This window comes from Furipterus horrens, unplaced genomic scaffold, assembly GCF_987537825.1.
Source record: "Furipterus horrens unplaced genomic scaffold, mFurHor1.1.pri manual_scaffold_10, whole genome shotgun sequence".
Lineage (NCBI taxonomy): Eukaryota > Metazoa > Chordata > Mammalia > Chiroptera > Furipteridae > Furipterus > Furipterus horrens.
In genome coordinates this window covers 44,531,827-44,554,711 of record NW_028327180.1, presented here as the reverse complement: position 1 = coordinate 44,554,711, position 22,885 = coordinate 44,531,827, and the positions used below count along the sequence as shown (strand labels likewise).

Below are 22,885 nucleotides of genomic sequence, written 5' to 3'. Positions count from 1 at the left end.
TACAGTGCGTCCAAAACCTGGGGCGCAGGAATATGAAGGTAGACATCCTCCCACCACCTGCAGAGCCTCTGACTCCGGGTCCGGAATCTGTATTTTAAAAACTAATGAAGCTGAGGAAAATCGCATTAGAAGTAGGGACTTATGATGTAGTAATTGTTACTACTAATAAAATTCCTCTCTTGGAAAAACTTCCCCATCCCATGATCTCATTTGATACCAAATCTTTGTTCCTTTTTAAATTATTTTTAGAGAGAAAGGGAGGGAGTGAAACATAGATGTGTGAGAGAAACATTAATCTGTGGCCACTCATATGCACCCCAATGGGGAATGGAACCCGCAACCCAGGCATGTGCCCTGGCCAGGAATCAAACCAGAGACCTTTTGCTTTGCAGAACAAAGCCAAACCAAATCAGGGCTCCCGTTTTCCTTTTATGGAGAGAGGATCTTGTAGCTCGGGGACCCTGCTCTGGACCCATTGGTCCAGAACAGATCCCTGCTCCCATAGTTCTTTGTAGCATGCAAAGGCTGTCAGATATACACATATGAAGCCAAATACATTAATTAGACTCAAAAGACTCTGGGTGAAGTGCTCACAGATGTTGGATACCACCCTGTGTGATCCTGAACAAGTATCTTTGCTGTATGTAGGGAGCCAGGTGCCTTGTCTGTAAAGTGGGTTTTTACATGCTGTGCTTTATGGGGCTTCGGAGAGAATTGAGAAAATGTAAAGTCAAGTTAACTGCTAGTCACTCAAACATTTGAGCACCTACTGTGCCTGGACACGGTTCTGGATGTGGGAAGATGACAGAACTAAACATATTCCTGTCCTGGCATAGTCACAATTATAGCTGGCTGTGAGGCAGCCCCATTCACTACCTGTCTTCCTCCAAGAACAATTCAGTCCTAATCAAACTCTCCCAGAAGGCTGGTGTGGCTCTTCAATGCCCCTCCCCCACTCCATTCATAAAAAGAAACTCCTGGTCTTTTTCTCTTTTCTTTTTTTTTTTTTTAAACTTTATTTAAAAAACCTTCGGTGCAATATTAAAAAGCAATACAGCCAGCTGGAGCGACAACCAACAGAAAGGGGAGGAGTAGGGAAGACCCACGGACCCCACCCAAGCTGTTCCCAGGGGATGGAAGCTGGGGGCAGACCAAGAAGGGGCCTGGTTGGTGGGGGAGGAAAGAAAGGCCACCCACCAAAATGATCAGGCAGAACAAATCATTTATATAGGAAACATCTGGCTGAACTGAAGATCTAGGGGAGATGGGAAGCCCCCATTTTTTCCCCCAATAATGTCCTAGGCTTGGGGGGAGGGTTGGCCTCCTGGGGTGTAATAAGCAGGCCCTGTCCCACCCCACACTCCTCCATTAGAGTTTGGGATGTTTTGGAGGACAGAGGTGTGTGTGGGGGACACACCAGGAAGAGATGAGTAGGGAAGAGTGCCCCCTCATTGGAATCTGCTATGAGAGGTGAAAGTGTCCCTGGTCCAACTCCTGGACTCTGAGGGTCTTGGGTGAGATGGGGCTGGAATGGGTCGGGGCAGGGCAAGGCTGGGTGCTCAGCCTAGAAAGCCATCAGGGTCATCATCCTCAAAGTGGCCTTGCTGGAGCACCTTGATGTGATGCTCATAGATTTTCAGCGCTGGGCCAAGGCGAATGGACAGACCAGTTAGTACATCTGTCCGCTGCATGAGCAGGAGAGACTTGCCATCAATTTCCTGTGTGGAACAAGAGACAGAGAGTGCAAGGTTAGAGCAGACCACCACTGAGGCCCTGAGATAGAGGGGGGATGTCCAGAGCTGGGGACTCACCTGTTCTTGGAAAGCCGTAGCCTGTTCAGGGAAGCCAGCCTCTGTGAAATATTCCACCACATCCATCACTGTCCACTCTACGGGATCAGCTGGCTTCTCTTTGCGCCCAGAACTGTGTTGGAACAGAGGGAAGCAGTGGGCAGTGATGCTCCTCTGGTTCTGTTACACTCCCCTGGGGCTCCACCCTCGTGTCTCAAACATCCCAACTTACGGACAGCCGAAGGGGGTCCCATCGGCCCCAGGCAGGGCTGGTTTTCCTGGGGGCAAAGGCACGGGGGATGGGGAATCTGGCCCAGTGGCAGCAGAGGCTAGGAAAGAAATAGCATCTGCCTGTGGTTTTGTCTTGGGGCTTGGTATTCTCCTCACCAGGCACCCTCCCCTACCCAGAGGACTCCTTACCTGATCCCCCTTCCTTATTCATGGCTGCCATGGAGAACACCTGGCGGGTGCCACTGCCTGGTGCTGGTCCCCGACCTTCATCCTGGCCCTGGTGGGGACCACAAGGTGTCCACTCCTTGACCCTCTCCTTGGCACTTTGAGGGCCCCGCTCACCATTAAGCTGGTGGTTCTGGGTACCTGCAGGACGGTCACCCTCAGGTACCTCGGAGCCTTCAGACACACTGTCTTCATCATCATCATCTTCATCATCATCATCTTCTTTCTCAAGCAATCGCTCTTCTCCACCTCTCTGGTGCCAGGGAGAGAGGAACAAAAGGTTAGTAGCTGTTCTGGAGCAGGGCCCAGTCAGTCCCTGGGATCCAGAACAGAATGGTGTACTTAACGGCCACCTTTAATATCAAGGCAGATTAACTTCTATACATTCACTCCATGACAAGCTGAGTTATTAAAGCCCCTAGTAGCCAAACCTCACTAAACTCGACCAACAACCCCAAGAGGTCGCTACTGTTAAGTTGCGTTTCACACAGGAGGAAACTGAGGCTCCGAAAGATTAAGTCACTTACCAAGGTCACTACGCACTGAGCCCACAGGGAAAAAGCCCAAAGCCCAAGCTGCCCGGTTCCTCCCGGGACTCACGCCCCCCGCCACCAACTTTACCCGCACCTGCCCACCGCGCGGCGCCCTTCCTACGCAGCGCGCTCACCTTGCTCCGAGACGCTCGGGCACTGGCGGCCGGCGGCGCCCGTCCGGGCCTGTCCCCACGGGACAGCGCGAGCGCTCCGAGGCGTGTGCGCTCCAGGCGGCCCCGCGCCGCCGCCTCCTCCTCCAGCAGCCCCTGCACGCGGCCACGGGTCAGGCGGCCGCCGGCACCGCCGCTACCCCCGAGGTAGCGCACGACTTCCCGCAGGCTCACGGGCCGTGCAGGGCCGCCAGCCCGCGCCGCGCCCCCCTCCGGCGGCTGCTGTGGCTGCGGCGACTGCTGCTGCTGCTGCTGCTGCTGTGGCGGCGCCGGCGGCTGTGGCGGCGGCGGCAGCGGAGGCTCCCGGGCGGCGACGGCGGGCGGAGGAGCACGACGCGGGCCGGTCGGAGGCGCCACTGCCAAAGGAGCGGCAGGAGCGGACGGCGGCGCGGCCAGGGGCGCGGCCCGCTGCGCGCGGGGGCCCGGCTGCGCGGGGCCGGGCGAGGGGGGCGCTGTGGCGGCGGCGGCTGCCGCGCGGGGAGCCCGGGCCGGGGCGGCGGCGGCGACGGGCGCGGGTGCTGGCGGCGGGGCGGGCGTGGGCGGCGGCGCGGCGGCAGCTGGGCCCCCGCGGGGGGCGCGCGGTGGGGCCGGCGGGGTGGCTCCACGCCGGGGTGGCTGGACGCGCGCCGCGTTGCGGTACGAGATGCTCCCCTTGTAGCTGACCCGGAGCACGGCGCGCTGCTGGATCAGTTTCTCTAGCTCGGCGCGCGTGCGCTCCGGCTCCGGGCCGTGCCGCCGCCGCACCATCCGGCAGATGCGCTCCAGGTCCGGCCGCGCCTTGCGCGAGCGCAGCGAGTCGATGGTGTCCAGGATCCACTCTTGGTAGTGCGGGGAAGCAGCGGACGACGAGGCAGCGGCCGCCGTGGTGGCAGCCGCCGCCGTCTCCGGCGGGGGTAGGGCCGGGGGCCCCGCCATGCCTCCCGCCCGGCCCGGCTGCACCGTGCGCGCTGCCTCCCTCCCAGCGCGGCGCCCCCCTCCCCGGCTCCCCTCCCTCTGCCGCTGCCCGCCTCCTCCTCCTCCCCCCGGGGGGCGCAGCGCCTCGGCGGAGCGGCGGCGGCGCTGCTGTTTCTTTGCAAAAAAAAAAAAAAAAAAAAGAGAGACAGAGAGAGAGAGAGAGAGAGAAAACAGTGAGAGAGAAAGAAAAGAGAGAAAAAATATGCACACACTCACTCACTCGCACGCACGCACACAGACCCGCTTCTGCTGGGCGCGCGCGGGGCCGGGGATGCGAGGAGGGAGGAGGGGAGCGCGGCGCGGCCGGCCCCTCCCCGCCGCCGCTGCTGCCGCCGCCACCGCCGCCGCCGCCGCACGCGCGCCCTGCGCCCGGGACACTCTGGCCCCCCTTCCTTCTCTCCCTCCGCCCCGCCGGCCGCCTTCCTCCCTCCCACCCCCACGCGCCGCTTTTAAGGTGGAGCCCGGGGCCCCCCGCCCGCCCCCTCCCTTTACCCTGCGCTCTGGCTCACTCTAGCTCGCTCCGACCCCCCCTTACAACTCCCGCGCGCTTTTTAAGGAGGCGCCGCGGAGTTGGCGCCGGGGCGGGGGCGGGGGCAAAGCAGCGGGCGGGGGAGGGGAGGGGGAGGGGAGCACCCAGCGGGGGAGGGGAGAGGGGGCGGGCTGGGCGGACGGGCGGCTCTCGGCCGCCCTCCAGCCATTGGGCGCGGGACCCAGACGTCCCCGACGCCCAGCCCCCATCTCCACACCTCCCAAGCGCACTCCGCTCTCGAGACCGCACTTACCGGGAACTCCCGGCTTGCGGGGTCTGGCTACCGGGCTTGACGGGCGTTGCGGGAACCCTCGGATCGATGCCACTCCAGTGGCCCTAGGGTTGAGAAGGTGGGGAGGGGAACGCGCACAGTCTTCCCCACACTGACCGCTTCCAACCAGGGTCTCCCGGTTCCGCTGCTCGGCCTCCCGGCGCGCCGGCCCCAGTCTCCTTGGAGCTCTCTCTCGGCTCGGGGCTGTATGCCGAGGGGGCGCGACGCAGACATGGGGAACCCTGAGTTCAGGGTTATAAGGCAGCCTGGCGCCCCCTTCTCCTGCGGGGCCTGGTGGGGAGTGGCGGAAGTCAGCTAAACCTGGTTTTACAAGGACTCCAGCCCAGGTCCCGATCAGCCTGAACACTGGGGTGCGAAATTCCCTTTCCAACCCTCCTGGCGGTATGTGGGTGGGTGTGTGTGGTGGGGGGGTGGTGTTTGACCGAAGTCGGGAATACCGGCGACACTTTTTTTTTAAACAAAACTTTATTGGTAATAGTTTTCAAATATGTTTACAACAGCACACTGTTCAAGAGGAAGTCACGTCCTTTCCAGCACACCGGTTGAATCACCCTGCGCCCACCCGGGGCCCCACCCCAGGCTTGAGAGCTCCTCCTGGGATGGGGAAAAGTTATGAGAGGAACAGATTTGGGGTTGAATAGGGGCTCTCCACTTTTCTATTGAGAGAAAAATGGACAAGTGGGGGAAGGGGTGACAGCTGACAGCTAAACCTAGGAGCGCCCAGAATGAGGGGGCAGAGGCTGTTCGGTGAATAAAACAGTCCTTTCCTAGCAATCCTGGCTTTGAACGGGGGCCACAGAGGCAGAGTGGGGCTCTGCCTCCTTTTGTGGGGGACGGGGGTTGCCTTCCCAACTGAGCTGAGAGGAGGCTGGATATTAAAATCTAGCTGAGAATAAAATTAAGATGTTTGGGTAAGTGCCGCTGGGAGAAAGACCCTGGGCTTCGGGCTCCCCCTCTATCTTTTGGGGGACAACTAACTCCTCTTTGGCAGGGAGAGGGGCAGCTGCTTTGTCTGGACCCCAAAGCCCAAGGGTGAAGAAAGGTCTGTTGGGACAGAGGGAGTAGGAGCTCCCTAAAGGGGCTGAGACCCTTCCAGGCTTGGCAGGGGAGGGGGTATTAACAGTTTGGGGGAGAGGTTGGAACTCCAGCTCTTTCCTTTACAAGTCAGTTTGCTTCCCAGCCTTGTTAAAATGGATCTGGGGGGTGGTGGGATGGGAGGGAAGCATAGGAAGGTGGGAGGGAGGCAATGGTGGAATTTAAATAAGTTTGTTAATTGTTTTTTAAAAAAATTTTAGCAAGTAGCGCACTGCACATGTCACTAAAATCTCCTTCCCAGGCAAGATTCCTTTGAAGGGAAGGTTGGCCATTCTTTTCTCCCTTATCAAGTTTGCTGGTGGTTTGGTGAGGGAAGTGGGGAGGGGAGAGGGCTGGAGTTAAGTTTGGCCCCCTTTCCACACCCTATCCCTGGATACACTAGCAAGACCTGGTCTGACTGGAACTGAAACATTTAAAACAGGCAGAAGTGGGCTAGGGTGGAGGAAGGCAAAAGCATTAGGGAGGTCAGGAGGGCGAAGGGGGTGATGAGGAGCAGCTGATGTTTCCCTCTGAATATCTGGGCTTCCTGCTCCCCTACCCTGGAGTTTGGGGTGGGGGTGAAATTAGATGCAAGGAACTCTGGGGCCCTCTGGCTGTTCAATCCAACCCTCCCACCCACCCCCCCCACAAAAAAAGAAAGAAAACCCTTGGGGGTACAGACACACCCCTAAAACTCAGAAAATTCCTTGCCACACTTCTCATTGATAGAGACTCTGATCTCTTCCTCTTCATAGTCGTCAAAGTTACTTGTGTCCCCAGGGCCTTTAAACTTTGGTATGAAGGGAGCTTCCACCTGGAGAGGAGTCAAGAACCACCCAGACCTCAGCAGTCAACATAATCCTTGTTAAAACAATAAGTACAAATGGCCTAACATTCATGAGATAACTTAGACTCAGGCCTAAGTTTTAGCATTAGGGTGTGGATCCACCGTAACAACCCAAAAATCTTAATAGTCCACTCACCAAAGGGGAAAAAACTCCAGAGAGGGGTGTCTCTGCCCAAGGTCACAGAGTGGCCAGTGACCCTACAATCCCATTCCGAGACCTCCATTGCTCTAAACTGTCCCAGTTAGAATGACCCAGAGCCTGTGGCCTATTTTCAAATTCTTCCCTTTCAGTCTTTCCACTGACAGCCTTCCCTGACTCTTGGCCTGCCCCCAAAGCCCTCAGGATACCCAGGGAGGTGGCCTCACCTTCCTCTGGTAGATGGCGATCCAGTCAGTCGTAGCAAACCATTTGTGGTTCTTGATGTCGTTGACCCCGTTTTTGAGGTTCCCGAAGCGCTTGGTAAGATCCACCTGCAGGAGGTTCCGCAGCAGATCCTTCAGGTCAGAGCTGAAGTGGGATGGGAACCGCACCTGGGGTGAGGGTGGGGGTGACACAGACAGGGTTGGAAACTGGCCTGGAGCTTGGGGACCCATAACACTGTCTTTGCTATTCAACAGTCCTATGGGGCAGAGGACCAATTTGAATGTGCGTTGGAATTCCATTAAAACAGTTAATCAGGGCTGTTGGAGTTTCTGATTCAAAAGGTCTGGGTTGAAGCCTGAGAGTCTGCATTTCTAGCTAGTTCCCTGGCCATGCTGATGGTGCTGAAGAGAGGACCACTTGAGATTGCTGCTCCAAGTTAAGTGCTGTGATAGATCCTATTTTAGAGAAGAAGAAACAGGCTCGGAAGGGTTAAACAGCTTGCCCAAGGTCACAGGGAGGGGGGTTGGGGCGGAGGAGGAGGAGTGGGACAGAGTGGCTCCATCTTGGGTCTGTCAAGACTCCAGAACTTGCATTTTTAGCCACTGCTTCCTAAGGTGGTTCTGTTGGGGTCTGGAGACTTCAGAAATATCCATGCTTATGAGAGAAATGATTGTTTTTCTACTTCTCTCTCTGCATAGCTATGACTCTTCCATTCTTTAAGGTTCAGTTCAAATCTTCCAGAAACTTTTCCCAAATGCCCTGAACACATGGCCTCATGTGCAACTATTCACTGGATTTACAGTTACCAAACCAATTTCCAGCACTGCTCTGCCTCTTAGAGGCTGTGACCTTGGCCATGGCCTTTAACCTCTCTGGGTCTGTTCCTGCCTTTCTGGCATGGGGCAGATATCCCAGGGTTGCATGAGGGAGATAATACCGCTGAGGGTGCGTGGGAACTGTGAAATGCTACAAAGAAGAGAGTTAAGCTCTTCTCCTCTTTCACTGTGGAACCTTCTATGACTTTTTCTTTGTTTTACACCTTCCCACTTTGGGCCATTTTCTTGGTAATTTCTGTTGTGCCTAATGGCAGACACCTCATCTTTCCCTTTTTGTGGCCCCACTTTGCAGCTGATCATTTCTTTCAACCCCTCTGACAGGCAGGTGCCTGGTTCCTCAGTTCTCAGGTGGGAAAGATGAGGCTCAGAGGGGAAGGCACTTGCCTGAGGTTTCAAAGCCAAGGGGTGGTGGAACTGGGACCGGGAGTCGGGTCGACCCCCACCCCCAACTGCCAGGAGTTGCTTCCACCATTTCCTGGGCCAGGTGGATGGATGGTTGTGTCCTCCCAGTGAGATGGCAGAGCTGAAGACAAAAGTGGGGTTCCCAGCCTCTCTAGGGCCCTTAGATCTTGGACCAGACATATCTGTTCTCCATGCCTCAGCTTCCTCGGTCCCTCAGAGTGTTGGGTAGTAGGACAGAGAGGTTGCACTGGGGCAGCGGGTGTTCAGCGTGCTCTGTAGATGCTAGCTGTAATAGTCCCCTTGCCTGCACCCTCCGAGTTATGAACTCTGCCTCTGAGAAAGGGAATATGGACAGTACACCCCCATGACTGCCCAGTGGGGTCTGGGAACCAAGTCCATTAGCTTTTCTGCTGAGAAACTTGTGAACACTCACACTAAGAGGTATGATTAGGGGCAAGTAGAGCCTCACATAGGGCAGGGCAAGAGTGCAGGTGCGGCTTGGGGTTTTGGAAGCTGTTGGGAGGTTGGTACTATGGGTATAGGAATAGCCAGTGAGGTTGTGTGAGGTTCACCTCAGCATGGCTGATGCACCTGGCTTCATTGCCTGGCCTGACTTAACCCTTTGAGCACCATGTGTAATTCAAAATTTGGATCAACATGAGAAAAAATTATATCGATATATAACCTGAGGTACAAAAAAACAAAACATAAAATACGAATTATTCCACTGTTATTTACATTTATAGCCATCGAAAAAAAGAGTCGCTGGGAGTGACGCTGGCACTTTTGGGAAAATTTGTCAGCACGTCGCTCATAGTGACATTGGCATTCAAAGGGTTAATGAATTTCTAGGTGGTTCTGACAATAATGGTGGGTAGGAAAGGGTTTGTTCTGGGTGGAGCCCCTGCTTCCAGATCTTACCTTCCCAGAAACAATCTTCTCATAGATCTGAATGGGCTGGTCAGCGAAGAAGGGTGGGTAGCCAGCAGCCATCTCATAGATGAGAACCCCTAGGGCCCACCAGTCCACAGCTTTGTTATAGCCCTGGAGTGAGAAGGAATGTATGATGAGGGGAAAAGGGTGAGGAGGGGGTGTGGTTAGAGCAGGCCTCAGGGAGGGGTGAGGAGGTGCCTACTTTGCTCAGGATGATCTCAGGGGCCAGGTATTCAGGGGTCCCACACAAGGTCCAGGTGCGGCCCTTCACACGCTTGGCAAAACCAAAGTCTGTCACCTGTGGGTACAAGAGTGGGGTTGGTTGACAGGGAGGGAGAGAGGGTCTAGGACACAGCTGCCTGGGGCTGTCCCTTGCCCGGCCCAGCAGGTACCTGAATATAGCCCTGCTGGTCTATGAGAAGGTTCTCCGGCTTCAGGTCCCGGTAGATGAGATCGAGTGAGTGCAAGTACTCAAAGGTCAGGACAATCTGGGCGGCATAGAAGCGGGCATGGGGCTCACTGGTGGGGACAAGTGGAAAGGGGTGAGCATGGGTGGCCACACCCAGCAAGACCCACCCACCCCCAAATGGCCTAGCAGGTGGGCTACAGAGTTGCCTCCAGCCCAGCTATCCAGAATGGGTAAGACGAGCAGCCTTATTTATATAGAGCTCCAAAATTGAAAGAGCCCAGATGTCCGTCAACAGAGGAATGGTGTCACAGATTGTGACAGATTCATACAATGGAATACTACCCAACCCTGCCATGGGGACAAATGATGAATATGCTCAAAACTGTGGCTCGATCTCAAAACAATTATGTGAAGAGAAAGAAGAAAAAAAAAAAACTGTATGATGCCATTTATATCAAGTCCAAAACTAGACCAAATACATTCTATGGTGTTTAAAGCCAGAAGGGACAATTGCCTTTGTCAGGGTGGTGATCTGCCAAGAAAGGCATTCGAGGGAATTTTCTGGGGTGACAAAATGCTCAGTATGGTGTTTTGGGTGGTGGTTACGCAAATGCATGCAACTGTCAAAACTCATGGAACCAACTATTGAAGACCTGTGCATTTTATTGTATGTAAAATGCAAAGCTATGTGAATAAACAAAATAAAACAATAGTACAGATTTTAAAACTGCATAAAATCACCAACTTAAATGGCAATACCTAAGTTACTAAGTTTGTTTTGTTTTTTGGTGGTCAGTCATTGCAGATTCATCAGCTCAGTGGGGGCAATGAGAACCCACAGGGACTTGGAAAGGCTACCTCCATGTCCCCAGAGGGTTTGGTTGTGTGATGTCACCTGTGGACACCCCCAGGTCTGGTGTGGCTGCCGGCCGTCCACTCACCTGAACCTTCCAATCCGCCGTAGGTGTGAGAACATTTCCCCACCGGGCACATACTCCATAACCATGTATAAATTTGAGTTGTCCTGTGGGGAGCAGCAGCTGATCAGAGCCCTGATCCCCGAGCCTTGGGTTCCACCCAAAGGCCGGGTGCCCTCCCTTGCCCAGTAGAGGTTCAGAAATAAGGTGACAATACCAATCTAGGCTCCTATATGAAGCACATGCCAAACACCAGGCACAGTGCTCACTGTCTTATTTCCCTCTGCCCATGAAGGAAATGGAACAGCCATTATTCTGCTTATAGGGGTTGGGGGATGGTGGGGGAGGTGAAAGGGAGGGCTGGCTATAGGAGCCTGGGCTGGAGAGAGGACTCCATGGCAGCTCACGCCTGTGACTGTCCTGAGCAAGGCTCTTGAGCCACAGTTTTGTCATCTGTAAAATGGAACCAGGACAGGCTACAGAATTTGTGTCCCCCCCACCCCATTTCCCATCAGATAAAAGTGTGAGTCTCCTTGCTAAACAAATGATTATACCCTGACTGGTGTGGCTCAGTGGGTTGGGCATCATCCTGTCCTGCAAGCCGAGGGGTCACTGGTTCAATTCGCGGTCAGGACACATGCCTGGGTTGCAGGCCAGGTCCCTGGTTGGGGGTGTGCCAGAGGCACCCAATCGATACTTCTCTCCTACATGGATGTTTCTCACCCTCTCTTTCTCCCTCCCTTCCCCTCTCTCTGAAAATAAGTAAAATATTTAAAAAGCATTAAAAAATTATTATGAATTTCAAGACAACAGCAGTAGAGCATGCCACCAAGCATGAACCCTTGTAACTGCCTGGGTGGCAGGCCCTGAGTGGGTTTTCCCAACTCTTGAAGTTCAGCTTAGGCCAGCACCCAAAACAGCTCACACAGAGTGATCATGATGTGTTTAGAACTGTCATGGAAACCTTCTGATCCCTAGTTTACAGATGAGAAAACTGAGCCTCAGAACAGAGAAGTCCCTCTCCAGGGTCAAATGCGCAAGTAGTGCTGAGCTGGGATTCGAATCCAGGCCATATGTCAGGTTTTTGTAAACACAGCAGTGATTTTGGGATGTCATCCAGTTTGAGTGACATGAACACCCAAGTTTACCAAGTAGACAGACCCAGTAGTTGAACTTGGGTGTATCAGAACCCCAGGCTGACTACCTGCCCCATTAGTGGGTGGGCCCACCTTCCAGGGCAGCCACTGGTTGTCCTCAGCCCCCAGGCTTGGTTTCCCTCTCTGCCCCTCTATTCCCCGATGACTTGGACACAACACGGTGAACCTGGCCCCACCTTGAAGGAGAACTCAAGTCTGACAAGGAACGGGAAGTTGACAGCCTGCAGGATACGCTTCTCATTCAGGGTATGCTCGATTTGTTTCAGCTTCACCACCTGCGGGTGGAAGGGGGGTGGAGAGGAGGAGGTAGGAGGGGGCCCTCATCCCCCTGGCTGCTGGAAGTAGGGGTGCCAGGGCCAGGCTGGTTTCTGTGAGTGTTTGTGGCCTGTAGAGCCCTTGGAGTGGTGCTGAGGACACAAGAAGAAGGCTGAGGCTGCCTGTCCCCACAGAGCATGCAGTTCAGGGCAAGAACACATAAGTCACAGGGTCACTCAGCCCAGAGGGATCAGAGCCACGATGGGGGAAGCTTGGGGCCTGAGGATGCCTGGATGAGGCACAGGGCAAAGTCTGGGGCAGGGGTAGTCAGAGAAGGCTTCTTAGAGGAAGGAGCAGCAGAGCTGAACACAGAAAGACACACAAGAATAGTGCCCAAGGAGTAGTTTACACAAAACTTCTCTGCATTTAGAGCAACCCCACGCATCACTTGAACCACAAGCTAATTCCTCCTGAGCCCTCAACTGTCCCCAGCAGGCACCTCATGTGTAGCGACAGGAGCCATGAGGGTTATGCACTGTGAGCATGACAGTTTTGAAGCCCAGAGAGGGGCAATGACTTGCCTAAGGTCACAGGCAGCTAGTCAACAGCTGCCTGGTGTATCACACACCGGCAGCCTGGTTGTTCAGTCAGCTCTAAGTTCTTGTGCTGGGGCCTTTTCTGCTTTGCTCACAACTGTCTACACCTAGTTTACACCTGCACTGCCCAATGCCATCCACACTAGCCACATATGGCTGCTGAGCATTTAAACGTGGCTGGGAGACTGGGGAACTGAGTTTAAAAACTTAAATACGTAAAGTGAAAATTCAAAAACTGACACTTGAGATAGTTACTGGACAACTTGTAAGCCTGTCGGAAACAACTTGGGCTCTGCTTTTTCAACTTTCCTACTTCTTCTTGTCTTTCCAATGAAAATTTAACATCAGAACAGAGATATGTTGTAAGCTTAAAATGTACACTGGATTTTGAAGACTTGGAACAGAAGAAAAGAATGTAAAATGTCTCATTACTGGTATTTTACATTGGTTACATACATTGAAATGTTAATATTGTAGATACACTGGCTTAATTACAAAATATTGTTAAAAGGCATTCCACCTGTTTCTTTTGTTTAATGGGGCTTCTAGAAAACTTAAAATCATACGTAGCTTGTGTGCCGTTACTACTGGACAGCACTGCTTTAGAGTAGTGCCTGGCATAAGTAGGGTGACAAAAATATTTACAGAAAGGAGGTCTGTGTAAATGCCACCTCCCTCAGGAAAACCTCCGGCTTCCTGGAATATAGGTTAGGTGACTAACCTCGTGCCCAGTGCCTGATTTCTCTTGGTGGTTGGCCTGGAGGGGAACCTCATGAAGGCAGCATGGTACCCTTCTGGCCCTCAGGTCTGGCACATGATGGGGGCTCAAGAAGTAGCTGGTGAGTGGACAGATGGGAAGAGTTCTCCAGGCAGCAGGTGGGACTGGGCTGCAGGGCGGGGCTGAGCTCACCTTTTGTTTGTCCAGGATCTTCATGGCGAAGTGGTTCCCAGTCTCCTTGTGTTTCACTAGCATCACCCGCCCAAACGAGCCTGTGCCAAGGGTCTTGATTCGTTCAAACTGATCCAAATGGGCTGTATTCTGTGGGTGGAGGAGTTGGGAGAGTGAGAAACACTCCTCCCTGTGCCCTGCTGGGCCAAGGTCTGGGACATCCTCTCTGCTGCCAGCAGAGGGGACCCTGGGGAGCAGGGGGAGTGATGGAGTGAGGACAGGGGGCGGAAAAACAAGATGGAGAAGGGCACATTCCTTGAGGCGAGTGGCAGGGGCCAGATATGGCCCTGGCCGAGGGCCCAGGAGCTGCCGGCAGCTGTGTGGGAGGTAGGGGCCACTAGCTGTAGGGGGTGGCAGGGTGGGAGAGCCTGGCAGTGGGTGATTAGGTGCCTCTGCCCAGGAGCCCCAATGGGTGTCTAGGCACCCTCCGCAGGGCCCTAAATCCCAGCCATGTCCCAGGAATAAAGCTGGAAGATGGGGGGCCATCAGCTAACCCCTCCCAGGGCTCTGTACCCAGGGGGTTTACCTGAGCAGGACTTTCCCATTTTTTAAGAAAATCTTCTTTGGCTTTGGCTAAGAATTCTTTCACTGGAAGGAAGAGAGGGGAGAGTTAGATGAAGACCCCATTTCACTGGGGCAGGCCCAGGGTATTCCTGGGGAGAATCCCATTCTGGAAAGTAGGGTGCAGCTATTTTAACTAGTCTCATCTTTTTTTCCCCAGGGACTTTAGGTGCTCTGGCTGAGTCTCAAGGCAACTTTGGGGGGCCTTGATCTGGCCTGGGGCCTGGGCCCCCTTTACTAGAATGGTGGGATCCAGCCTCAGCTCTTCCAAAATGGGGTACAGGGCAACTCAGGGGGACAGAGGGCAGCACCCAGGCCAGCCCACCCCCACTTGCCCCAGTTCTGACCGACATTCCATGGCCAGGGACTACGCCAGCCAAGGTATTTATAGCCTCAGGATTTGGCTGTTCCTCAGGCCCCTTCTCTGGGGAGGCCGGTCTGGGGTGGAGGCCTCTGGGGCTCGGGTAGCAGGCGCCCTTGGGGGCTCAGCTGTCGCTTAGGTCCTAGCTGGCACTGTTCCCACTTTTGCCAAATCAGGGGCCCTGGCTCCAGAGCTGGTTCTAGGCAGGCCTTGCCCTATGACCACTCCCCCGGGGTCCCTCAGTACCCCAAGAAGAACATCACCACCTGGCTAATACTAAAGACTTCACAGTGAGCAGACACTGGGCCTGCTGCTTTGTCTCCACTATCTCATTCAGTTAGCTGGCCAACTTTCCTTTTATCCATCTTCCCATTTAACACTCTAGGAAACTGAGGTTTGAAAAGAGTCATTCTTGCCAGTGCCCTGAGGAAGCCCAGCAAATCAGTTAAGGGCCAGGACTCTGGGACTGAGATCAGGCTCAGATCCCAGTCTGGTCCCTGATAAACTGTGTGACCTTAGGCAGCTGACTTTACCTCTCCGGGCCTGGGTGATTGTGAGGACTGGGCCTGGGTGATTGTGAGGACTAAATGAGTTAAGCTTGGCGAAGCGTGTTGGACAGTGGCCTGCATGAGGTTCATTGCCATGTAACTGTAGACTATTAATTTTGCTTTCACGTATTTAAAAAAATTGAGATAGAAAATACAGGGGATGCATTGAGTGCTCACATCTTAAACATGCGGCCTGATAGATTTGTACATTATGGACCTGTCCTTGTAACTAGACCCTGGGGTCAGACATGCTGTTGTTCAGGGACCCTGCCTGTATGCCAGCCCCATGCTGAATGCTTTCTATGCTTAAGTCCTACCTCAATGGCTCGGAGCTGCTATTACTCTCATTGTACAGAGGAGAAGACTGACCAGGCCTGAGGTTGCCTGTTGGACCCCACTGCTCACATTAACTGGTTTGGTCCTAACAGGTCGTAGTGCATTAGGGTGGCCAACAGACAGACCTGTCCTCGACCCTCTGATGTTCCTGGATGGTTGCCATCCGGAGGGGTTCTGCACACTCGTACCTTGGCCTTGCCTGTCACCTGCGTGTCCCACCCATATGTAGTACCAGGAGTTTCACATGGCTTTTGGTAGCTACCACTCCTCCACTATCACCAAGGCTCTCCCATAGCATTCAGACAGAAGTGGCTTCCATTGTGTTACAAGAGTGGCCAATGGAGGAGAGGCCATTGATCATGAAAGTCCTATAAAGAGTGACTGAGCAGAGAGAGGGCAATCAAGGAAAGGTCAGGAGTCCTAGGCTGGTGCCTGGCTGCGCCACCAACGGAGAGATCTCTCTGAATCTGGGGACAGCACCACATCCAATGCTTTCTCTAGCAGAATCTTTTCTGACATATACCACCTTCCTTGGATATTGCCAATGTACACACTAAATTCTGAAAGAAGATGGAGAAGAGGTACCCTCTTGGGACTTTAAATTTACCCACCCAAGAAGGTAGGGAGAAGCGGGCTTGCGAGGAAATCAGAACACCTGGTCTCGCTTCCCCTTTCGCTCTCAGCCATCCCAGAGAACTGCCATCTCCTGCCTTTCTGACTTGGGTACCCCACTAAGAGGCTCCACAGGGTGCCTTGGTCCTAGCACAGCTCTTCTCTGTCCCCTCTGGCGCTAACCACTTGGAGCTGGGGCACAAAGGGGGGGGGCAGCGCCAGGAGGAACAAAGAGGAATAATAATGGGGGGAACCCCCAGCCAGAAGCCCCCATACTCACCTCTGCTTTCTGCCTCCTCCAGCAGAGGATGCAAGGGAGGTTGGGGGTGGAGTAGGATGGGATGATCTGGGGCTTATATGTCCCTGACCAGGGAGGCTCAGGGTGCTGGCTGTGGCTTAGGTGCCCAGAGGGTGTGGCATAGGTAGCTCAGGAAACGAATAGTCAGGTGGGCCCAGAGGAATAGCTGCAGCCATAGCTGGAAGGTGGTCTCTGAGTCCCCATCCTGGCCATTGCCTGACCCCAGAGCCATCCCAGGCTATACTGGGATCTCCCTGGAATCTTCTCTTCGCAAGGGAACCAGGTATATGCAGAGTTTCTGAGCTGGCTTCCTTGGGAGGGCCTCAGGGGACCCTGGAGGAGGAGCTGGTTGCCAGGGAAGCATTTAAAGGTACCTGCTCCTGGCTGGCCAAGGTTTGCAAAGGCCCTCTGTGGCTGGAAGCAGTGGGAAGATTCTCCCCAGGATATCCCTCCTGGCAGGCCTGCCTGCACCGGGGGTGGGGTGCTAAAGCTAACTTCCCATTCCAGGGACTTCACTGCACCCAGGGTGATAGACGCTGCCTTCCCCAGTGGGCGCTGGACTACCCAGAGGATGGTACCCGATGTGCCCAGAGCAGTGCCCACTGGGCAGAGGAGGAGTGGAGGCTTAGGCCCAGGCAGTAGCCAGGGGCTCCCTGGGGGCTAGAGAGGCCCCTGAGCTCCATTAATTAGCAGAAATAGCAGCTGGAGAGAAAGGCAGGGAAGGGGGTGGGGGTGGGGGGTGTGAGAGCCACCTTGTCTCATCCCAATATCCTGCTACCCTGAGAGAGAAATGGGTACATCTGGCTTTCTCCTGTTCCTATGCAGGAGTGGAGTGTGGAACGGCATCCTGGGTTGTCCTTGGCCTCTGTAAAACCTTGCCCTGTGCTTGCTTGGCTCTGCTCTAGGCCATGGAAGTCCAAACCGGAAACGAAAGGCTAAACCCAGGGGTGGGGGAGGGGGAGGCTGCTTTACCATCTTCCTCCTTCTTTCCAGATCCCAAAAGAAGTGGAAGGTCAGTGGCAGCTTCTTCCTGAGTGCCCAGGACCCATGGCCCTTCTGACAACAGGAAGTGGCAGAGAAGGGAAACCCAGCCAGCTGCTGACTTGTGAAACCTGCTGCCCTGTCCATGTCTTCCACAGGGAAGATGCCAGCCTCATCCTGGTTCGGATTTGATTTGGGCTCATAAAGAGAACTCCAGACACCCTTCAAAATGTCAGGACCACAGCAGGAAGCAGGAGCCCAGCCTCAGACTCCCGAGACAAGTCTCAGTACTCTTTGCCCAACGAAACCTGTGTCCAAGGAATTCTGGGGCAGGGATGCCAAACTTGGGCAGGGACTCCTACTCTGGGTCCTCCAGTCTAGCTTGGATCCCCAGCTCTGAGGTGAAACATCCCGCAGTCTGAGCTGGACCCCAACACTGGGCAGGACCACTCCAGTCTGATGGATCCCCATTCTGTACTAGGCCGTTTGACCTGGACTTCATCTGGACATCCTGGTTCTGACCTGAACGCCATCACTGACCTGGACCCCAACACTGGGCTCGACTACCCCACTGTCCTGCTCTGAGCTGGACCCCTGTTCTGGGTGGACCACACTCCCTTGTTTGAACTGGGCCAGCCATCCCCACTGCTATTCCGCAGGCCCCCAGCCCAGGTTTTAAGGGAGGGGTTTCCAGGGCCAACCAGGAGTTTCCACCTGCTCCCCAAACCCTACTGCAGCCCCTCCTTGACTTAAGGGGCAGAGTGCCTGGAGAGTTGCTATAGCAACAGGGTTCAGCCTCACCATCGTTGGGGTTGGAAGCCATCACTCAGTCTTCCTCTCAGGGCACCAGAACTATGGTGGCTGGGAAGGCTCAAGAGACCTGCTGCACCAGCTTGGCTGCCCATCCCCAGGGACCTGCCTATAGGGGGAGCCAAGGAGTTGTGGGGGTGATGGCAGGAAAAGAAACCCAACCTGAGCCAGTGGGTACAGGGGAGGGGCAGATAGGACCCTAGGGTTTCTGTAGGCCTGATTGGGCTAAGGGAAAAAGCTACCTTGGCAAGACCCTCTTGGGCACCCATACAACTGCCAATGCACAGGTGTCTCTCTTGTAATTGTATAGGATGTTAGACAGTGGCAATTCTTCCCATCCAGGGACTTCTTGGGGGCACTTCTCACTCTTAGAACCTGGATCTGCTTGTTTCTAGCGCCTGAGGGAGGTATCTGGGGGTTCCCTTTCACCAGCCCTACCCCTTCCCCTGTGGGCCAGCTCCCAGGGGTGATTTTGGCCAGTGCCAGCCAAGGCCTGAGCCCCACTTGGCTGCCTATCCCAGGGGCCTCTTGAGGCCACTGCCCTCTCTTAATTTCACCAGCCTGCTCATAGCCGGGTGCTTGGTCTTTTTTTCTCTGCCCTCAGCATCTTGCCGGGTCCCTACCAATGGCTTTGGCATCTTTGGGTACAGATTTCCCCCACCCCATTCCAGGGCTTGCTCTAGATAGATCCCTGCTCTTTGGGAGGAGGCGGACACTGTCTTGCCCTGGCTCCAGACAGTAGCACAGGGAGCTGCAGGACGTGTAACTAGTACCTACTAAGGCTTGGGCATTTTCCTTACCCCAGTATGGCTGGCCTCTGGCAGATGAAATTCAGGTGCCCCCTGCAGGCTGGCCTAGCTACTGCCCCTAACTCCCATCCCACCCCATCACAGTTACAGGAGGGCAAATTTTGTCTAACTCCATCCTTGCACAATCAGAGTTCCAAGCAAAGAGGGGCTTCCTTCCTTATCCTATTCCTTCTCTGAGAGCCCCTGCAAGTCCTTGAATTACAGCTTAGGGCATTTCCCAATATGTGACATGGGTCCCACTGGCAGGGCATGAAACTTTAGGGATGTTTCACTTTTCTGGTCACATTGTATTTCAATGTGTAGCAGAGAGAACATAACTGGTACAGCAATCCCATTATTTCATTTATATTACTGCTTAGGACGGATCAAAGCTTACATCTGAACAAAAATCAGTCAAAAATTTTTATTATTTTAAATTAAGAAAATATAAGTGAATAAAAATCAAGGAGGTAACTTGAGAATGTCTGGGCTGGAAAATTCTGGGGTCCAGGAAGTTGGCTGGTAGGCAGATCTGGATGTGAATCCTGCCTCTGTGATATCATCTATGTCAAAATCAGAAAGTCGTTTAGAAAATTCGGAAAATAGCCTGTTATAAAAATCACTTGAGCAGACAGATCTATGGAAACCATTTAGCCTGGCATATCCTAGATGCCCAATAAATAGTGGCCATATTTTGTCATATGGTCTATTCCTGGGTGTCTGCCCAGTGCTCTGAGAGAATTAGTGGTTCCTTCTGGGGCCTCTGATCTTTTTCCCTGTTCAGCACCGCCTCCCCGCACTCCCCGCCACTACATGTGTTTGCTATGCCTTGAAAGTTTTCCAGGACTAGGTTATCTCTCTCCCCAACTTTCAACTGAGCCACTGTAATATATAGCTGCCTGCCGCCACCACCTTCCACCTCCAGGCCTCACCTGCTGGGGACCCAGTCCCTCCCTCTCTGCCTAGTCCCCTCCAAGTTCATGCCCAGACCTTTTTTTGGTCGCTACCCACCTGCTCCTCTGTCATCAAGTACTCAGCTACAGGCACTTGCCCCCATGTCCCCCGCCCATCGGTGACATATCAGCCCTCCTCATGGCTGCTCAGCGACTCTGAGTTCTGCCATTTGAATCCGTGTGAGAATAAAGTTCCCTGGTTTTCATGTCCAGGTCTTTCTGGGAAGGGGCGTTCATGGAACTCAGACACCGGGGTTTGAGACCAGTAATTGGAAAGGGCATATTTGGATGTGGCCTCCCTTTTCAGCGCTGACTATTTCTGGGTAATGGGAAGTGGATCCTAGCTGAGGTCCAGCTTTAGGTCTGAAGTGATAACAATTTAAGAGCTGGAGGAACTGAGGAAGGAGATCGAGGCCATTTCTGAAGGCATGTCCAGATACGGAATCTTTTTCTCTGGTCAGCTTGAGGAAGCCAACATAATTTTGGGGCTGAAGGGGGAATAAGCCTCTTTCTGGCTGAGCCTTGGGAATGATCAGAATCTGTCCCTTGGCAAAGGAAGTAATCAGATGTCACCTATTACTCTCCTCGACTGCCATCCCCTGAGTCCCCTTCCTCACCATTCCAGTTCAAGCTAAATGAGCCTTGTTAAACTCAGGCACTCTTCATCCTCAGCCAGGAGCAGGTGAAGAAGCCCGGGGGATTGGGTGAATGACAGAGCCTCAGTTATGAAACAACCATTTATTATTGAGGGGCCCTCCAAGGATCCTAGAGCTTACTGCACAGCAGGAGATGGAAAGGGACCCTGCTGCCATCCCCAAACCCCAACCTGGTTAGGAGGAAGAAATGGATCCAGCAAGACAAGCTCAAACTTGGCTTTGGACACACTGAAGCAGTTCTCTAGGTTCATAAACAGTCTGCTACCCCAGCCAGGGACAGTCGTGTGCTGGGAGGAGAGAGCACAGCAGAGAAGCAGAATGACAGAGTAACAGGATGAGAGAGGGGCAGAGGGACCCAGAAAGAACCTGTCCCTCATGCCAAGTGACACAGAAGGGAAAAACAACGCTGGAGGTGGCTCTGGGAAAAGCTCAAGGGGGCAGAATGAATTTGGAGGGGTTCTGTGGAAAGGTGAAGAGAAAAAGGGCAGGAGAAAGATGGCGGGGTTAGGAGGGGGAGGGGTGTGGTCATCAAGTGGCCAAGATCCCTACGGGGTGGAGGCAGACCCCACAGCATTCCCAAGACTGGCAGAATCCTGGGTCAGGGCCTGGTGGTGGGTCCCATCTATGGGAGAGGTTGAGTGAGAAAGTGGGAGGTTAAGAATCTGGGTAGAGGGTCCAGGAAAGTAGGGAGTGGGGTGGTGACAGGGCTCCATGTGGGGCCCCATAGGTCATATGTGCCATGGTTGGCAGTGACAGCTGGATGGGGGAGCACAGTTTCTGCAGTGGGGGGCGGCCTTTGGCAAGGGGGTCCCTACGGGGGGTCTTCTGCGGGCCCTTGGCCCTAACCTTGGACAGGCAGGGGGAGGAGCGCTTGGGGTGTAAGCAGAGAGAAATGGGGGGGCACGTGGGGGAGGGGCCAAACGGTGATGAACAGGGCGGGGGCTGACAGCGCGGGTCCGGGATTGGGGTCACGGCCTGAACACTCACCGCTCTCCTGCTCGCTGCCCTTCTTGGCGGCGGCGGCGTTGCCCATCGCGGCGGCGGCGGCGGCGGCGGCGGCGGCGGCCGGGGCCGGTCCCGGAGCTGCGGTGCGGTGGGTGCTGGCGGTGGCCCCGGAGCGCGCTGGGTGGCGGCGGCGGCAGCGGCCCCTTGGGTTGCTGCGCTGGCTGCGGCGCCGCGACCCCCGCCAAGCCCCTGCTTCCCGCGTCTCTCCGCGCCCGCCCGCCCGGGAACCTCAGCCCAAGTCCGCTGCTGCTGTCTGTCTGTGACGCTCCCGCAGCCCGCGCTCATTGGTCAAGGCCGCTCTGACTGACGGCACCACGCTGCCTTCTATTGGCCCTCTGCGACCCCCCAGTGCCGGTATAGGTTGCGGCCCCGTGACGCGCGCCGCGGATGCCCGGCCACTCGCGCACTCACGAGGCTCCTGATTGGCTTAGGTTCGCGACAGGGCCACAGGCTAGCCCAGCGAGGTCACCAATTGGCTGGGGTGCGCCGTCCAGTCAGTCCCCCGAAGAACGTCCAGTGTCAATCCCAGGGTGAGAGGGCGGGGCAGAGGCGCTGCTTGCCGGGCTCACCGGGCGGGGCAGCCGAAGCTGGAGGGCAGCGGCGCCACGCTCGGAGGATCAGGAGGCGGTCCAGGCGGGCGCCCGTTCGCCCCGTGCACGCCGCAGTACCCCGCCCCCGCTCAGTGCGGCAGGACCCGTGGGCCAGCTAAGGTTGGCTCTGTGGTCTCCTCTTCTCTGGCGCAGCTTCTGTCCACCTGCCAATGGGGGAGGGGCGCGGAGGTGCTGCGGGTCAGAGGTCGTCGGGCCGCCAGCCGTCGTCATTCATAAGGCCCGGCGCAGGACAGTAGCGGCAGACCCGGGGGTGGGGCTGAGGCTCCTGGAGGATTCGGTCCTTGGGAGCAAGACGTATTTGGGAGGGGGCGCTCAGTGTCCATTCCACTGCTGTGCCCACGCTGCGCTCGTGCCAATCGTTGAATACTTCCCACCACAGCCCTGTCACGCAGGTACTATTATTACTCCCATTCTACAGATGAGGAATCTGGGGCAGAGCCAGGCTGAGGCTTCTGTCTGGGCAATGACGAGGGAATCTGCCCTCCAGGGGCAGACATAGCAAGATGCTCCTGTCTTCAGGGTTCCCTTTTTATACACACAGCCTGAGGGCAGTCACTGTTTCCTACTGCCACACTACTGACGCTTGGGGCCTGATCATTCTTTGCTGGGAGGACTGTCTTGTACAGTATTGCACACCCCTATAGTTCAGCAGCATTTCCAGTAGAATCTCCTCCTCCACCAGGTGTGATAACCAAAACCATCTCAACATTGCTAAATGTGCCCTGGAGTGAAAAACTGCCCCCAGTTGAGACCCACTGAGGCAGTGGAAAGCCCAAACAAGAGATGGTCAGAAGGGCAGGGGACTGGCTGAGCCGGCTCTCCTTGACTTGGAGAGGTTAGGGGAAGTCGTAGGTCTACAAGCCAACTGACTCACTGCTCTGCCTATAGATTTGTACAACCTG

General features: G+C 54.9%; 3 protein-coding genes across 4 annotated transcripts; all 3 read right to left on the bottom strand.

Moving 5' to 3' along the window:
- Positions 1-1,466: 1,466 nt before the first annotated feature.
- On the bottom strand, positions 1,467-3,925 carry SAMD1 (sterile alpha motif domain containing 1). The gene is made up of 5 exons (XM_090289705.1): positions 2,914-3,925; positions 2,211-2,499; positions 2,023-2,119; positions 1,812-1,923; positions 1,467-1,718 (listed from the first exon to the last, which is right to left on the bottom strand). Exons 1-5 carry the CDS (start codon positions 3,862-3,864, stop codon positions 1,560-1,562), a joined length of 1,608 nt encoding a protein of 535 aa, XP_090145831.1. The 5' UTR covers positions 3,865-3,925; the 3' UTR covers positions 1,467-1,559.
- Positions 3,926-5,389: 1,464 nt separating this feature from the next.
- Positions 5,390-21,599, bottom strand: PRKACA (protein kinase cAMP-activated catalytic subunit alpha). Of its 2 annotated transcripts, none has more exons than XM_090289704.1 (10): positions 21,355-21,599; positions 13,990-14,051; positions 13,425-13,553; positions 11,840-11,938; positions 10,531-10,613; positions 9,573-9,699; positions 9,383-9,478; positions 9,169-9,291; positions 7,012-7,176; positions 5,390-6,612 (listed from the first exon to the last, which is right to left on the bottom strand). In XM_090289704.1, exons 1-10 carry the CDS (start codon positions 21,398-21,400, stop codon positions 6,487-6,489), a joined length of 1,056 nt encoding a protein of 351 aa, XP_090145830.1. In that variant the 5' UTR covers positions 21,401-21,599; the 3' UTR covers positions 5,390-6,486. The 2 variants fall into 2 exon arrangements, with proteins under 2 accessions (XP_090145830.1, XP_090145829.1); XM_090289703.1 differs by lacking the exon at positions 21,355-21,599 and adding an exon at positions 17,962-18,003.
- Positions 16,259-16,411, bottom strand: SMIM46 (small integral membrane protein 46). The gene has a single exon (XM_090290279.1). It carries the CDS (start codon positions 16,409-16,411, stop codon positions 16,259-16,261), a length of 153 nt encoding a protein of 50 aa, XP_090146405.1.
- Positions 21,600-22,885: the final 1,286 nt, after the last annotated feature.